The sequence below is a fragment of the Triturus cristatus genome, chromosome 11 (assembly GCF_964204655.1).
Source record: "Triturus cristatus chromosome 11, aTriCri1.1, whole genome shotgun sequence".
Lineage (NCBI taxonomy): Eukaryota > Metazoa > Chordata > Amphibia > Caudata > Salamandridae > Triturus > Triturus cristatus.
Genome location: NC_140594.1, coordinates 283,734,427 through 283,753,381, shown reverse-complemented (window position 1 = coordinate 283,753,381; position 18,955 = coordinate 283,734,427). Strand labels below are relative to the sequence as shown.

Genomic DNA, 18,955 nt, shown 5'->3' with positions numbered 1-18,955 from the left:
TTTTTAAAGCTACCAGGGATTTCCAGCCTTGGGACTGGGAATGGTTTAAGTATGTGAACATATGAAGGATTCAATTCTAAAAAATAAACGATTTCAATAGAAAACAAGAAATAGTTTGACTAAAAGTCAGCCTTTTAATGTATATTAGTTCAATCGGTAACAGAGAAATGTTTTGGTCCAGAAAAGCCTAAATGAGCAAACCAGAATACTTGTACTGCCAAATGTGCAAAGAAGCAATTAAAACGCCGTTAGAAATAGTTTTTGAGGAAGGGGCGTCGTCACGACGCCGAGCAAGATGGCCGCCTGACGCGGGACCTCCGGCGCACCGGAGCTTTTCTTTTATGCCGGTTCCCCTCTGAAGAGGATTATAAGCACTGCGGACATCGGTTTCGGCTGTGAGAATGTAGCGCGCTTCTGGTGAGCGCTTTTTGACTCATTTTTAGGGCCGGACTGCCTCTTTTTTCACCGCGATCGTTCTCTCCTCAGAGAGCGGCCGCCATTTTGTTTGAAGCGCGATGCTCGTGCTTACTGCCGGCTTGCCTGCATTTGCCCCACATGGCCCTTTTTTGGTGTCCTTCGCTGCCTGAATGCTGATACATCCTCTTTTTGGACACTGTCTTGCCCTATGACTGCCTTATTGCTTGTGCTGCTTCATGTTACTGGAATGAGGTAACCCTCCAACGATGGCTTTCATACTATGTTTTTGCCTCCCCTTTGGTTACGTTCACCATTGCCTCTGACGGGAGCGTCCATGGCCTGGTTGGTCACTGATCCTGCGCTCTTCATTTTTGCATAGACCGGCACTTGCTTGTCCCTATGTGATTATCCCGGACTGTTTCTGGAACATTTCTTTAATCACTCCCCAGGCTCTCCTATGGTTATTGCTGTCGCATTATATGTGAGTGGATGCCTTCACATTCTGGTCTTCCTTTATATAGTCGTCCTCTTGCTTGCTGCATGGTTATTTGTGATTGGCTTTCTATGGGCAAGTTACGCAACCCAAAATTTGTCTTTACTCCTTCGGGGAGCTCTCCTGTGGTAACGTCTTTACCTCATTCAACGGTGGACTCTCCTCCCAAAGCAGCGCCAATGGCGGGAGTAGCTCTCCCTCGTTCTTCCTCAGCACAGCCGCCTTTAAGCAAATCTTCGCCTCCGTCAACATCTTCTAAGCGTCTTAAACAAGATTCCTCTTCATCAGAGAAGTCGCCATCCCCTATTTCCATGGAGATGCTTTTAGAGGAAATTCGTGCTCTTCGGCCGTTTGTGGAGGAGACCAACAGTAAGATGCAGTTTCTTGAGGAGAAATGGTCGTCCATGGATAACAGAGTTACATCTGTGGAGCATCAGATTTCGGATCTTCAATCTACTTCCCAGCGGGTCTCCTCTTTGGAAAAATCTGTTTTGGCGCTTCAACAGCATACGGAGGAATTGGAAAACAGAAATAGGAGGAACAACCTTCGTATTTATGGTTTGCCGGAATCTTTAGAGGGGGACGACCCTGTGCTCTTTTTCTCCTCCTTTCTTCCGAAGCTTTTGGATATGCCGTCCACCACTTCTCTTAATATTCAGAGAGCACATAGACTTGGTCCTCGCTCGTCCACATCAGCCAAGCCAAGGGGAGTCATTATTCTTTTTTGAAGTTCACAGATCTTCTCACTGTTCTCTCAGCGTCCAGGGCCAAGCGTCAGGTCTCCTGGTTGGGTCAGAGAGTGTATCTTTCCCAAGATGTTTCAAATGCTACTGCCTCTCGTCGGAAGGAATTTTTATCTCTACGAGCTCCTTTGAGGTCTCTTGGTGCTAGATATGGTTTATTCCACCCATGCACTTTCAAAGTTACGCACCAAAATCAGACTTGGACCTTCCAGGATCCTGCTGAACTCAAAAACTTCATTCATATTCGTTCTAATTCTGCTATGGAGACCTCTTCCTCTTCTTGTGGCTGATTGTTTAACTGCTTTACGCCTACAGATTACTTGAAAATGTCTAACTTTTGCTTCCCTTACAGGTCATCCATTTTTGTCCCTGTCTTTGTTTCCGTTTATTAGTCTCTTCGTATTAGATTATAAAACATACTTTTCTTATTCCCCTGTATCTAACTTTAAACTCTCTCTATCCTTTGTTTAATAATTGTGTTCAGTTCTTTCCTTTATGTGTCGCTCTTGTATTTTCACCCTTTGATCGTCATAGTATGTCTTCCTATTCTCAAATGTTACTCATTCTTTATTCATTTATCTAGATGGACCGAATTCCTCTCCACCTGGCTCTTCGGTTATGTTCTTTGTTCCGGTGCGATCCGGCCTGGTCTCCCGTCTTGGGGGATCTGTCTGGTTGAGTGTCGCCATTTCCCCGTTGTCCTATTTCGTACTCCCCTCAGGTATGTTTACTTCAGTCATCCCTTTGGGATATGTGCTGTCTCTCCTTGTAATCTCTTTCTTTTCCTGTTTCCTTTTCTCTCCCCTTTACTGGTTGATCAATTCCGGTTCTCCTTCATTTCTCTTTACCCCTCACTTTTCTTTTTCAACCTACCTTATCGATATTCCTCAGAGTTTTCTCTTTTTCGGCTTGTCTTTTGCGCATGCCCCCTCTTTTTCACTTTTCCTGTCCTATTTGATTCTATGTTATTTGTTAATTCAAAGTTGTTACCTGGAATGTAAAAGGTTTCATTAATCCCATTAAGCGGCAGAGAGTTCTTTCCCATTTAGCTTCCTATAACCCAGATATAGCTCTCTTGCAAGAAACCCACCTTAATGATGTTGAATCTCTTAAGTTAAAAAGAAGTTGGGTGGGTACAGTTTTATTTTCACCCTCTGACAACAAAAAGAATGGAGTCGCTATTCTTTGTCACAAAAGACTTAAATGTACGGTTCTGTCCCAAGAGACGGACTCTGAAGGTCGTTGGATATTAGCCAAATTACTACTGAACTCTATTCCTTTAACTGTTTTCAATGTTTATGGACCTGTACAAGCAGATTGTTCTTTTTAGCCTTTGATTACAAAGAAATGTATTCAATATAAGGATGGATCATTTATTTTTGGTGGTGATTGCAACCAGATTGTTGACCCGTTCCTTGACCGTAAATCCACAGTCTGTTTCACACCACACAAACCCCACAAACAATTTCTTAATACCATTTCACAATCACACCTTATTGACTCTTGGCGTCTTGCACACCCTGACACGTTGGACTATTCCTTTTTCTCTCCTCCTCACTCATCTTTTTCTCACATTGACTATATTTTTCTCTCTAAATCTTTATCTCAGAATGTTTTGTCTTCTTCCATTGAACCTATTGTCATCTCGGACCACGCTCCCATTGTGACGGATTTTGACCTACTCCCACCACATCCTAAACCCTCCCGGTGGCGCTTTAATAGCGCACTTCTTACTGATCCCAACTTTTCTTCCTCTTTTCGCTCTTTTGTTGAAGAATTCTTTCTTCTCAATTCTGATCCTAGTATTTCTTCCCATACTCTTTGGGATTCCTTTAAAGCCTCTGCGAGGGGATTCATTATTGACTTCGTCTCTCGGAAGAAGAAACAGTTTACTCAAAAGCGGAAATCCTCCCTGGCCCATATAAAATTTTTGGAGCATCAGTTTTACACCTCTTCAGATAAATTTATGTCACCGGATCTCTTACGAGCTAAGCTGGAATTCAATAAATTAACTACGGACAATGCTTCTTCGGTTCTTCTTCGCAGTAGTGCAAGGTATTATGGAGGTCGCAATAAATCTGGTAAACTCTTGGCTAACTATCTTAAATCCCGTAAGAAACGCACTCTTATTGACTCTATTTATTCTTCTGCAGGCACTCTTCTCCACAAAGACAAAGAAATCCTTAAGCAATTTCAATTGTTTTACCAGAATCTTTACACCCCGGAGTGCCCTCCAACTCCTTCTCTTATTCAGAATTATTTTGAAAATCTTCCTAAACCGTCTAACTCTCATCTTAATTTTCCGGATCTTGAACTTGATCACTCATTAAATGAACTCTCTACAGCCTTGAACTCTCTTACTAAAGGTAAAACCCCTGGCCCTGACGGCTTTCCTGTGGAATTTTATCTGCACTTTTCAGACATTTTATTGCCTAAACTTTTAACCCTCTTTCAATCATTTTCCTCATCCGGCAAGGCAGAAGGCTCTTTTCAAGATGCTACCATTTGTCTGATCCCCAAAGAGGGTTGAGATCATCAATTATGTAAAAATTATCGGCCGATCTCGTTAGTCAATGTAGACTACAAAATTTTTGCCAAATTACTAGCAATGCGCCTTGATCCCCTTATGCCTCATCTCATTGGCAAAGAGCAATGTGGCTTCGTTAAGGGTAGACTTACATCGGACAACTCTCGCCTTTTTCTTAACGTCCTAAATAAAGCTTCCTCACTCTCAACCCCTCTTGCTGCTATCTCTGTCGACGCAGAGAAGGCCTTTGATAGGGTTGATTGGTCTTTTTTGTTTGCTTCATTGCGTTGGCATGGCTTTGGTATCAAATTTATATCCCTTATCTCTCTTCTTTATTCTGGCCTCAAAGCCTCGGTACTTGTGAATGGACAGCTTTCTCCATCTTTCAACCTTCAGAGGGGTGTTCGTCAAGGTTGTCCTCTCTCTCCACTCCTCTTTGTCTTGACTCTTGAACCCTTTTTATCTTACATTCGCAATAACACTTCCATTTCTGGTTTCCCATATGGTTCTAATCAATTGAAACTTTCTGCCTATGCGGACGATATCTTATTGTTTATTTCTGATCCTGAATCTTCCATACCCCCCTTGTTATCCGAGTTTAACTCCTTCTCTTTGGTCTCAGGTTATAAGATCAACTCGGACAAAACGGAAATTCTCCCTCTCACCTCATCTTGTCTCCCCCATCTTTTCTCTGCTACTGGTTTTGTTTGGAGTAGCTCCAAGATTAAATATCTTGGCATTTGGTTTTCCAATTCCATCTCATCCTCGGTTAAATTAAATATGTTGGCAGTTATTTCTAGGATTGATCAATCGCTCTCAGCCTGGAATCCCCTCTTTCTTTCCTGGTGGGGTCGATTGGATTCAATTAAAATGATGATTGCTCCTATTCTAATTTATACCTTCTCTATGTTGCCGGTTCATATCCCTACATTTTATTTTAAAAAAATCGATTCTCTTCTTTCTTGATTTCTCTGGAAAGATAAGAAATCCAGAATTTCTCTTGCCACCCTCCGTAAACCCAAATCTAATGGTGGGGTTAACTTCCCTGATTTCCGTCTTTATCATAGGTCCTTTTCTTTACGTCAGGCCTCGAGATGGATCTCATCAACTCTTTCTCCTTTCACGCCTCTTTGGCTTCTCATTGAACACTCTTTATTATTACCCTTCTCCTTTGCCGAGGTGGTACGATTCTCTACACACACACTTTTTCCCTTTTAAATCCTTTGGTTCTTCCCTCTATGGTTACACGTACGTCCTTTTTAAATTCTCCTATCTGGTATAATTCTCTTATTCTTCTAAAGAATAGACCCATTTTTTGGAGATCGTGGAGGGTAAAGGGCGTAATGTGGGTCAACCAACTTTTTGACGGTACATCCCCTTGCTCTTTTCCCCAATTCCAACTTTTATTTCGATACCCTCGTTCCTTTTTGCAGAAATTCACAACCCTCATGGCAATTATCCTTGATCGTTATTATTCTCTCCCTACATCATCATCGCCACCTCCTCCTCCTCTTCTCAATATTCTTGCTACACTCCCTAAAGCATCTCTCATCTATAAATCTTTTGTATCTCCTAACCCAAATCGTGTCAAAACTAAAGTGGAGCTCTCTTGGGAAACAGATTTTTGTTGTACTTGGCCGATTACTCTTTGGGATAAGCTGTGGTCCAGATCTTTAAAAATTTCTCGCTCTGCTTCTCTTACTCAATCCTTATTTTATCTGTATCACAGACTCTATCTGTCTCCTCTTTCTTTATCTCGTTTTTCCCCCTCCTCTGACTCTAAATGCTGGACTTGCGGTTCTTCTGATGCTGACCTTTTTCATCTGTTTTTTCTGTGCCCAGTTGTCTCTACCTTCTGGGGGAAAGTGTGGTCATGCCTCTCTCGTATCTTCCCTCTCCCTTCCTCTTTTACAAATTCCTTTCTCTTTTTGGGTAGTCTTTCTGAACCTTTGAACCTACCCGTTCATCTACACGGTCTCTTTGACCGGACGCTTGCTCTTGCTTTCCAACACATCTCTTCCAACTGGAAATCTCTAGCTACTATTTCCTTACAAGGCTGGTGGAATTCCTTATGCCATTTTCACAGACTGGACGTTTCCTTTGCCTCCACTTGTAAACCTGTTCGTAATGTTGATCTTTTCTGGTTGCCCCTCACCACGTATCTGGACTGCTTGGCCCTGAAGAAGCCTATACGTCTCAATGCAGAAAATTTTAAACCCCCTTGAATGACTTGAACTCTCTCCTTTTGTTATCCCATATAGGTTTATTTAACACTACTGTTTGTTTATGATGGTAATTTTGCATCGCTGATTTATATAGTTTGAATATACGCCGTAATTCTTTGATAACTTATGGTCTGTATTATTATCTTTATCTCTTCCCCTCCCCTCCCCCCTCTTTTCCTCCCTTATCTTATCCCTTCTCTTGTCTCCCTCAATGTTAAAATTCTCTTAAAAATGCGTTTTGGGTTTCTAACATTGATATTAGCAGTGTTAAGTTTTTTCACTGGATTCTGTATTGTTGCAGTGTATGCTGATATCTCCCTTTTGTTATCAATTCTTTAATAAAGCTGTCAAACATAAAGAAATAGTTTTTGAGGCCTGTAAGAGCAGAACATTGAAGTTTGGATTTAGTGGAAGAATACTATGAATACATGCGATGTTGCTGGCCATTTCCAGCTATCACAAACAATAGAGAAACGGAAATTCCTTTCCCAAAAGGCTGTGAACGTCTCGTCTTTCATTCTGTGGAGCAATACTGGGACTTTTCCCACACTGGTAAAGATGTGGTTTTGCATTCTTTCTGTCAGTACAAAGCAGTTCCATTCTATCAATGATATACGCTGGATCCCTTCCTGATCTCCACCATAGAGACAAGAGCCCTGTATTGATTTCTTGCACTATCAATTACAGATTCATTCTTGCATACTAGAGATTAGAGATCTCTTCTGGGTGCCTTTACTTACTTCCATGTGTGCCATAGTCTGAATGTGAAGAGGGTGATCCTTGATGAACTTCCCAAACACATAACGCTTGCTGGCATACTCTCTCCCTAAATTGATCACCCTGGAGGAGAAATTATAAATATTTATTTAACTGACAAAAATGCAATCTATCAACAACATTGTTTCCTTTTCACAACTAGGATCAGCAGTGGGATTTTCTTAAACCCGTATTAAGGATGCTGCATATATCAGGCAAACATTCCATAAATTATATAGCTATACATCAGTATTACAATTTAGCTTTTGCAGACCCTCTTATACGGGACCTGTTATGTTGCAATTAGTCAGTTAATGACACCATCAACTGATATTAGGTGTACCACATGAGCAGAGCCAGTCCAAGGACTTGTGCCAACCTAAGCAAAGTGAGATTGTGCCATCACATCTTCTAACAATGTGGCTTGTTCCCAAATAACAAAACAAATATGTTGAATAGTATGGATAATGACCCCTAAAACTTTGGCGTTTAGTAAGGCAGTCTAAATAATTGTGTGGGACAAACCCATATCAGCCCCATAAGCAACCCATCTGTACCTCCCCTAGAGATGTTCATGTATGAGTTGAAGCATGTGTCTGTGGGGTCAGGGCTAGAATCCAGGTCGTCAGGCTCAGGAAACATGACTTTATGTAAGGGCCTTAATCTTTGTAGAACAAAAGTCATGTTCAAAGTGAATCTGTTATTCCAACTGTATAGGGTTTTATTCTCAACTTCCGGGTACCTTTTAGTGGAAACTAAAAAAGTATTTACTTAGTAGTTAATGCAGAGTTTTGGGCAGTCACTACTCTGCATGCATGAGGACATCAATGCATACATTCTTTTTCACATGCTCTCAAGGTTTCTCTTTTAAAAATGATCTGACCATGTAATGGCCTTAACTGTTGACAAGGACATGGGAAGTAAGATTAATGTTCTAACTTAAGACTTCAGAGGGCTGCACTTTGTGACGGTGAGGTACATAAATAGCATTTCTACAGCAAACATACTTTAAATATAGCATGCATCTGAGGCTTGACAAATGATGGAGTTTTATTGCGCATCATATTCCAATTATTTGAGATTGGTGGATATTTGGATAGTACCGGCGGAGTCCTTTATAGGTAGGCATTGCTGGGTAGAGCTGCAATTTTTAAAATAATTACACTCCCAAATCTCTTATTTGCCATGGAGAATACCTACTACCCACTGCCAGAGGTCTTGTTTGTCAAGATGGGGAGCGATCTGCACTCCCCGCAATGGTGTGGTAAGCACCCTAGAATAGTCCTCTCCACGCTTCAGCGTAACTCTTACAATGGGGGTATAAACTCCCAGACGTTAGGGCGTACTATGGGGCAGCACACCTGGTGGCAATGAACGACTGGACATTCACCCCTCAGGACCATTCCACATTAATACAGGCTACTCATATAGTGAAGATGCACACGTGTTAGCTGTGCTTATGTGTATACTGAAGTATAAAAGAGAATGAAAGTAAGAGACAGCTGTGCATGTGGTCATGCCAAGCATTATAGCCTTTCTTGTGATAGTGAATGGTTCTGACAGCTGGTTGGTGGACACGTTATCATCTGCTGTGGAAGAACCATGTTTTTTCTACCTTCCTAAATTCCAGATGGTTATCAACGTTTCTGGTGTTTGCAAGGAGTGAGTTCCACAGGATTTGGGCCTATATGGAGAAGGATGCATTCCTTCTTGTACACAAGCAGCTGGGCTGCCCGTCTGGATCTACTACTAAAGACCTTGGACTTCTTGCAGCCACATTTCAGAGACACTTTTAAATAGCTGTATTCCTTCATAATGAATGCCTCCTTGACGTTGATGGATGCTGCAATGTCGTTTTTGACAATGACCTAAGTTACATCGACGTTGTACCAGCTCTAAACAGCAAATATGTAGTCACTAACCCTACCTTTGACATCATGGACATCAACATGTTCCCTTCGAGATCTATTTCTAGGTTTTCCACAGTGGAGGGGCCTTTGAAATTGTGGCAGGAGCAGAGATAGGAGTAGCTCTGTCTTCATGTCCCTCAGCTTTTCTGGACACTGGCTTCTCATGTCTGCATTAGTTCTTCTTGTAGTCCATGCGGACTGATCTGGTCTCTGTCCTTTTAAGTGTTCCTGGACATTTCATAGACTTGAAGCAAGGAGCTATGAGTTTAAAGGGAAACCATATTTAGATCCCTTGGGGGGGTTGGGGGGGGGAGGCAAGCCTTTTAACTGGAGGGTAAATCTGTTTTAGTCCTCCCATTAAGTCTTTGATTACTGGAATTCTGAGGAATAACCTGTGGTTCGGTACTTTACGAAAAGCAGCAATGTTGGTTAGTTGCACTTTGATAGAAGAAAACTGAAGCTTGTAGTGTGCCAAGTGCAACAAGTACAGGAGGATAATATTTTCCAGCCATGAAATAGAATCATGACTGTTGTCAAGGCATCAAATCACAAATCATTTACACTTTAAAGCATAGGAACTCCTGGTAGATAGTATCTTTGTTTCCTTAAGAATTTCCATCCAATTTAAGTGTCCATACTGTATGATCTCAGGAGCCATGCTGCCAAATTCAAGGATTGTATTTTGTGTAGGAGAATTTTTCCCCCTATCCAGGACGGTAGATTGTGGTTGAATGGTAATTTCTTGAGGGTTTTGAGCGCTAGGTGAAGTAGCTCTGGAAACAATCATTGCCTGAGCCATTCCGGTGGTATAAGGATCATGGTCGAGAGGGATTGTTTGACATTCATGATTTTCAGATGGTATCAATGGTATCGGGGGAAAACTGTGTAGAAATCTGCCTGACCAAGTCATCAAAAGAGCGATGCCCATAGATTGTGGGTCCCACATTCTGGATCTGTGGATTGTGCATTTTGCATTTTTCTAGCAGCTAATAAGTCTATTTCTGGGAAACCTCAATCTCGAAAGTCAGAATGCAAGATGTCATCATTGAGCTCCCACTTAATTTTCATAGAAGCATTTGCTGAGTAGGTCGGCCTGATGGTTCTGGCAGGTGAACAACTTGAAGAGATAGATTTCTTGCTACTAACCAATGCCAAATAGTTTTGACTTGTAATGATAAAATTATTGGTTTTCTTCCTTCTTGTTTATTTAAATAGAACATGGTGGTGATACTGTCTGCCTGCAGTATAACTCTGTCTGTGGATAGTGCTGGTAAAAAGGCCATAAGAGTGAGGTGGACTGCTTTGAGCTTGAGAACGTGGCTGTGGTATCGTTTTATGTTTCAGAGACTACTGACCCTGAACTGTAATACTATTAAGAGACGCATCAGTCGCAATGGTCTGAGTAGGGTGGTCCAGGTGGAATGGGAAGTCTTTAAGTAGATTCTGTCTGTTGAGCAACCAAGGAAGGGACTGTTGAGCTTGTTGAGTCAATGAGATTCTATTTTACCAATCACTGTGATGTTGCCACCACTGATCTTCCAAGCACTGTTGTAGTGGTCTCAAGTAGACTAGCATTGAGTACTAGCAAAATGCAAGAGGCCATAGATCCTAGCAGAAAGGAAACTAGTCTCACTGTCTGCTTTGTGGCGTGTAATAACTGGTGACTTTTCTGAGAAATGGTACATACTCTGGCTACCGAAGAAAACAATTCTACTGTGATGCTGTTCAGAGATACTCCTAGGTAATCCAGAACTTAAACTGAAGACAATCTGACTTTTAAAGGTTTACACAAAGACCTAGCTGGTCTAACAATGCAGTAGTGAAGCTAATATCTTGAACCTTATATGAACTGTATGCCTTTATCAGCCAATCTGATAAAGTATAAGTATAGGTAGACAAAACGTTTGACTGCAACTACTGCCATGCATTTGGAGGACGCCGTTGGTGACGATTTGAGGCTGAATGGTAGTATCTTGGATTGGTAGTGAGTTTTGCCAACAAGGATGCAGACACATTTCCTGAGCTTTTCTGCTATTGGAATGTGGAATTATGTATCCTGAAGACCCACAGAGCACATCCAGCCTCTCTTCATGAGCTGTTGCTTGATCGGATGTAAAGCTAGGATCCTGAATGTTTCCATGTAGAGGTATTTGATGGCTTGCTCCAGGTATAGTATGGGTCTGAATTCTTGCTTTGGTCCTTTCTTGAGGACCAAAAGAAATATTGAATAGATACCTTCCCTCTTTGCGATGAAGGGACTGGTTCAATTGCTTGTTTTTAGAGTGGAGTTGCATTTCTACCTAAAGATGAAGTAGCTGGTGTTGTGGTTCTCATTTCGGTGGTATTATGGGATGTGGAAACTTTAACTTTTCTGGATAATTTGTAAAACCCATTTGTCAATTTTAATTCTTTTCCACTCTTCCAGGTTTTTAATACACATCCTCTCACCAGAGTGGTGGGCGGAGTAGATGGAATGGAGTGTGCTGCTCATTGTTAGTGGCTGTGGGAGCATGATGTTCCTGGAGTGGTGTCTCATCTGACTTTAGAGATGTTAGGAAAAGCCATGCTGCCTGTCATAGTGCAGTCCATGGAAGGAAATCACTACTACGTCTGTTGCATCGATGGCTGTGCTTATGACTAGATAGCGCTTCATTCAAAACTTCGAGGAAGTCTTGCCTTTATCCTTTGGTAGATCATCTGCAAAGGTGAGTAAGGATTCTCATAGCGCTCTGTCATACCTGCTGTTAAGGGCAGAGACACTGGCCGATTTGAGGGCTATTGGTGCAGAGACTTCCTGTCCACTGCATCCATCTTCGCACTGTCTCTTTCTGCTTGCACCAATGTCTCTTGTGCCGATAGATGAGTCTTACGCATTACTGAGATATTACTGAGTCCAGTTTTAGTTCCTCACGAAGAAATAAAGGACCTATCTGGGAAGATTTGTATTTCTTAAGGAGACATGGCGTCGACGATTTTAAAGTTCCTGGACTGAAGAATTTTTCTTCTGTAAGCTCAGTAAATCCTGGAGCCAGTGGCAGAATAGATTTTGGAGAAGCTCGGGTTTGTAATGTTTTCGTTCTAACCAAAACTGTAGGATTCTCTCTCTGTATGCTAAGATTAGTTGGATCTCTAACAAGGACATCATGGAATGTCAGAATATCATTCACTGGGGAAGTCCTTAATGGAGAGGCTGGAGTTGAAATAGGCGTATATGATGCGTCAGATGTGTGATATCGTGATGGGCTCAGGGAGGTGGAGGGTATTCTGCATTTACACTGATCAGGAGCACGTGAATAAGAAGGTGAAGTATTTTTGGGTGTTCTTAGAATGACTTAAATTTCTGTTGCCACATGCAGTTCTCTTATTGGTGATGGAGCAGTGATGATATGATGAGACACAGAAGGTTGTGAAAGAGATGGTAGAGTAAATGGGTGCAGGGGTTCTAACAACAGTTTCTCTGCTGGAATGCTAAATCTTGGTCTCTTCCTCTGCTGGAATGAGAAGTATTGTTTCTTCCATAGGGATGTCTTTGCCAGAATGAATTGAACACGGAGTGTGAGGCTGTAGACTGCCTTGACATTGATTTTCTTGACGTTGATCTCACGCATGGATGTTCTCCGTGCCTATATGTGATGTCTCGATGACGAAGACAACTCCGTGGAGTCTGTCAACATCGAATCCCGATGCTGTGGAGTTGCTGCAGTCAAAGGTCTATGATGTGACTGTGTCTTGACCAGTGCTACTTCCTGTATTGTAACCGTTACTGTCGAAGCAGGTGGTTTCGATGTTGACGTATAGGGAGGAGGTATCATGGAGGAGGTTATTGGTACTTGGGCTCTCTGTGTAAAATCGTCTTGACGGTGAACACAGCAGTACTGATGGTATCAACGTGAACCAGTGCCCCAGAATGCGTCGGGAGTGCACTGAGTGAAATGAGGGTGATGATGTTTTTGACATGTCCTCTCCGTCGATCCACCTCTAATGGAGTCCTTTTCATGAGGAGGAGCCTTGATAGCCCCACCTGTTTTCATCTGCTTCTTCCTTTCCTCCTCAGCTATGATTTCTTCTAGTTTTCCACTCAGGCGTATTCCTTCTTCGCCTTTAGGTGCCCTTTTTGTCGTTTTCTGACAAAGGACCAGTCCTTAACAGAATGAGAGGCAGAAAGGCAGACCACACATAGGCCATGAGGATCAGAAACAGATGTATTTTCTCCACAGCAGAGCCACTTCACTAAAAGTGAAGCCTAGTGAAGAAAACAAAATTACCTAAAGGTGTAAAAATACAAGGAAAGGTTCTAGTCTTTAAAAAATGATGAGCCAAGATGGGAAAATAATTGTCTCGAGTTAATATTCTCAGAATATTCCAGTCAGCACAAGCAGGAAAAACAGAACTGACACAAACTGCCAGAACAGTGCATGCTGAGTAATGGAATCTGCTGGATTTCTTAAATTTACAGTGTATGCTGAGTGCGGGTGATGCACTTATGTCCTGACAGGCACCTTTAGCCTACTTTTTCTTCACATTTAGACCACATTCGTCAAGTTAGTTCACTATGCAGCACATTTCTACCCTAATGCTGCAATGTGGTTTATGCTTTATTTACAACACTGTACTTTTCTACAGAAAAATGCAGTTAAAGCTGGCCTGTCAAAGAGGTGTCACTGAATTGTTCAACACTGGGGCGTGTACTTCCAACCCAGACAGGGCTATTCTACATTTATGAATGTCAGTGCGAATCTGACATTGCAGAAATTGTTCTTTTAACAGACACCCACTGCAGCAGGTTTCTTAAGTGAACCACTTCCATGGTATCATGTAAGAGGATGGGTGACAACACTTTTTTTTAAAAAATGGCAACACCGCCCAACTGAATTTAGATTGCTCGCTTTATTTTGAAACAAAGCAATTGTGTTAATGAAGGGATTACCATACGATCAAGTCTACACCAAGCAATGGTTTGAATAGGAATGCCTCACAAGTATAAAATTAGTCGTACTCTTAAGAAACAAGCGCAAAAGTAATCCTGGACTTGGTTTTTCACTCATAACAAAATGACCATCAAAGACAATCGTCAGGAAATTGTCTGTCCCCTAATGTTATGTCACATGTATTTGCTGGTGCTGAACAGGTGTGTATGCTGAGCTTTGCCTATGGTAGGTTGGCTAATTGAAAAGCCAGTTCTTCATCTTCTTGCGGAATTCAAGAAGAGAGGAAGAGGCTCCGATGTGGAGTAGAAGGCATTTCCACACTTTAGGAGAAATGCAAGTGAGCGCCTGTCCTCCTGATCTAGTTCTCTGCTTGTGTGGGATGTGTATGAGTAGCAGTCCCGTGGGGCGAATGTGTCTGGGCTGCAGGTGGAAGTATATGTGACTGTTAAGGTAGGTGGGGCCTAAGTTGTGTACTGCTTTGAATGCGTGTTCTAGTTTCCAATCTTTAGAACCGCTCTTCTACGGAAAATAAAATGACCCAAGGAACATGAAACTGGCCACATTCAGCAGAAAGAAAGGTTAATCTTAATTACCACTTTTCCCACATAAAACGTGGTAAATAGGAGAGAGTCTGATAACCGTGGAAGATAAGTAGGAAACTGTGTTCCACAAAAGATACTTGAGAATATAGGAATACAAAGGTTCAAATGGTTGTTCTATTTAAAACATCCGCACTATATTTAGGTCCCACTCAGGTACGTGAAATGGACAATTAACAGTGCATACCTACAAGTAGCTTAAACTGCGAATCATGATTTAGTGGAAGCAAGCACCCGGATATGGCTGCTAATTAGCCCATTATAGTATGTAGGTTTAGTCATTTTTTTGCTAGAGAAACAGCAAAAGCAGAATTTGAGCTAACTTCACCTGCAGCAGGACTAAATAGTTCTCATGACACAATGCTGAAAAAGATTTATCACCTACTGGATTAAAGAGGTTATGCAAGGGCACGTTTCTGAAAAGAGAAAACAATAATAAACGTTAGTTGCTTAAGTTCAAAAAGTACAAACTTATAGTCTCCATATTGTGTTGTATCATTCTGCCACTGTTCTGAGCGAGAAGTTCCTCCCGAATCAGAAAGCCATCAGGCAGACAGATGTAACAAGCTCAGAATCACCAGGCCCAGTCATGCATGATCAAGATCACACATGCCTCACCGAGTCTATGTTTCGGGTACACGACTAGTGTTGATGGGGAGGAGTACAGACGGTCTATGCAGGAGACAGTGTGGGGAGGTGAGGACGTATCTTCACATAATTTGGGGGTGCCCTATAATACAGGCATACTGGAAGCGGGTGCATGAATGTATGCGTACAGTATGGGAGGTTGACTTGCGACCCGAAGTTAAAAGGTGCCTCTTGAAAATCTGGGAGCCCACGGACCTATCAGCAAAGGGCAAATTATGGGCAACGCTCGGACAGGTGATCGCAAAGCGTAATATAGCACGCTTGTGGGGAGCGTGCACACCTCCAACGTTTAGTGAGTGGAAAAAAGATATGGACCGGTGTATGCTGCAGGAGAAGACAGTCTATGTGGCCCGGGGGTGTCCCCAGAAATGGGTGGCAGTTTGGTCAAAATGGAATGAATATCGTGGACACTTGTGTGAGCCCCCCGTGATCCCCTCCCTTGATGAACCACTAACGCAGTAAGGACCCTTGTACTGTCAGCAAAATGTATGCTAGGTCATCTTAAGTAAAATGTGTGTATACGAATCTGTGATTGCCGCAATGTACGAAATGTGATTGTGTATGTGTAATGACCAACGAGTTGCAAATAAAAAGAATTATAAAAAAAAAAAAAAGATCACACATGCCTGATGAAACGGGATCTGAAAGAGGACCTATTAAATGTGAAAGAAGCAAGGCACACAAAAGGGAGGATGCCCACTATATCACAAAAGAAACTTAAGTGAATCCTTAAGATCATCTATTTTAATGAGGTCCCACATCTGAAAGAGTAAAAGTAGCACCTGGTAAATCTCCCACTTGTGGTTTGCCAAGAGAAGTCAGCCGAGGTAATTTGCCAACAAACTGTCCCTGCTAGACAAGCTGCTGACGCACCAATTCTCTTTCTAGGGCCCAATGCATTGAGCACGTATTGTTCATCGTGACTTGCACCTGTTAACACTGACGGTGAGGCACAAAGACGTAGAGAGCTAGCCTTACCATTCTTAGTTCAGAAGTGTGATGTGCAGGTTCATTTTTTCCCTGACTCACCAGGGCACTGAAAAAGAGCCTGTTAAGATGCCTTTAGAGAGGCAAGTGTCAATTGTGGCCACAGTTGACAGGCACTTCTCTTGAGAGGTGAAATATACCATCCACCTCTTAAGACTCCTTTAGAGACCAGTATCAAAAATATCTCATTGTCCAAATCACCACAGAACTAGTTCCATTGGAATTGAAGGACCCACTGCAGAGGTTTTATCTGTAGATGAGCTTGCAGAACCAAATAGACAGTAGAGACCATTAGACCCAGCAATTGTAACACAGCTGTTACAAGCTAAGATGGAGCAGAGTGACATTTGTTCATCCTGTTTGGATGTTTATTAGTCTGTTCAGAGGAGACAAAGCCTACCTAATGCCACTATCTAATACTGTTCCGATGAACGGGATTCGCCAAATCAGTATAGGAGAAAAGTTCTTCTGGTTGATAAAGAAAGTCAGAAAATAAGACTGCAAAAGTGTAGGTGTCTTCGAAAAGGTTGTTATCCTCTACCGCCTACCTTTATTTTTTTCCTGATGTCCTTTACTACAGTAAAACCACATACCCATGAACCCATGTGTCCAATCTAAACTGTGTTGACTATTTTGATTAATCCTTGCCATCCTGACAAAAATCTATAAAGGATTTCAAGTGTTCAGGAAGGTTGAGGATTGCAACAGAAGCACTGTCCCAAAGATTGTGCTTTTAGCATGTTAGCTACCCGACAGCATTCAAGGTTTAAAGGGCATAGGTGCCTGAAAAGAAGATCTTATGTCTAAATAATGCAGCAGCTTTGCTTCCTGTCCAAGGGGACACTCAGAATTATGCCCTCCTTAAAGTTTGAGGTGGACTCCTTCACATTTATTCTTTCTGAAGACAGATGTGAACAGAGGTAAGGACGTTCCATCTGAGTACACCCTTAGGTACCCAATGTTGTTTGTGACTGACATGGTCTACCAGAGCTTCAATGAACTGCAAAATGTGATACCTGTTTGCCCTGCCTGAGAGTATCCCAGTAAGGAATATGCTACTTACCAGTATGCATCTGTTCTTGGCATGTAGAGCTGCAGATCTACACACTTTTGCATAGATCGCCATCTGGTGTTGGGCCCGGATGTCTGCAGTTTGTTTTTCCTCTTGGAAAGTCTTTGGAAGTCACGAGGTCGGTGATTCCTCCTTTGGATGGTATTGCGCATGGGCTTCGGCTCCATCCTCAGATTGTTTTTCGGCAGCAGGGAAAGATGGAGCGTAGTAATAACAGTGAAGAAACCCATGTGTGTTGTATCTAAATAAGATAAACTGGAACAGATACAGGTAGCCGGGGAGACGGGTGGGCATGTGTAGATCTGCAGCTCTACATGCCAAGAACAGATGCATACTGGTAAGTAGCATATTCTGTTCGAGGCATATGAGCTGCAGATTACAATCTTTTGCATAGACTATATAGCAGTTCCCAACCTAAGCGGCGACCACCGGTATCTGTTGCAGTAGTTTGAAATAGTGTTTTAAGTACAGCCTGGCCCACACTAGCTTGTTGCTTAGTTTGCACATCTACACAATAATGTTTGGTGAAAGTGTGCGGTGTTGACCATGTAGCTGCTTTGCAGATACCGTCTAATGGGATGTTCCCTAGAAATGCCATGGAAGCCCCTATCTTTCGTGTAGAATGGGCTTTAGGGGGAACGGAAAGCGTTTGTTTTGCTTTGTGGTAGCAAATCTGGATGCATTTTACAATCCACCTAGCTATCCCTGATTTTGAGATGGGGTTGCCTTTGTGTGGTGGAGAGAAAGAGCCAAACAGTTGTTTGGTCTTTCGGAAAGGTTGTGTTCTCTCGATGTAGTACAGTAAGGCTCGTTTGACATCTAGCGTGTGCAGAGCCCTTTCTGCAACGGTCTGAGGTTGCGAGAAAAATACTGGTAGTTCTACAGATTGGTTTAGGTGAAAAGGGGAAATGACTTTAGGTAGGAATTTTGGGTTGGTACGGAGAACAACCTTGTTATGGTGCATTTAAAGAAAAGGTTCTTGTATGGTAAGTGCTTGTATCTCACTGACCCTTCTAAGGGAAGTGGTGGCTATAAGGAAAGCTGTTTTCCATGTTAAGAATTGCAGTTCGCATTTATGCAAAGGTTCGAAGGGAGGCCCCATCAGCCTTGTGAGAACGATATTTAAGTTCCACACAGGTGAGGGTGGTACTCTGGGGGGAATTATTCTTTTCAGGCCTTCCATGAAGGCTTTAATGGCAGGTACTCTGAAGAGTGATAGATGTTGCCTATTTTGTAAGTAAGCTGCATTTGCTGCGAGGTGTAGTCAAATGTAGGTGGAGTAAGTAGCCTAGGATGTGTTGTATAGAAACGTCCAGAGGATTGATGGTGTTGTTATGGCAATAAACAACAAATCTTTTCCACTTGGTAGCGTAGCAGGCTCTAGTGGTAGGGGGTCTAGCTTCTCTGATGACGTTCATACAGTCAGGGGGAAGATTTAGGTACCCAAATTCTAGGACTTCAGGAGCCAGATCGCAAGGTTGAGCTGAGCTGGGTCCGGGTGTCTGATCTCTCCATGGTTCTGGGTTAGGAGGCATGGTGAGAGGTGTAGCTTTTAGTGTGGTACTACCGAGAGTTCCAGCAGCGTGGTGTACCACGGTTGTCTGGCCCACGTTGGAGCTGCTAGGATTAGTGTGAGGGAGTGCTGTTGTA

At 42.4% G+C, this 18,955-nt stretch overlaps 1 protein-coding gene across 1 annotated transcript in view; it reads right to left on the bottom strand.

Annotated features, from left to right (window-relative positions):
- The window catches only part of LOC146784046 (acyl-CoA dehydrogenase family member 11-like), a 502,630-nt gene that overhangs the window by 210,611 nt on the left and 273,064 nt on the right, over window positions 1–18,955 (bottom strand). The window contains exon 9 of the mRNA XM_085635447.1: window positions 7,146–7,245. Coding sequence (XP_085491573.1) covers window positions 7,146–7,245 — 100 coding nt within the window. The remainder of the gene's footprint in view (window positions 1–7,145; window positions 7,246–18,955) is intronic.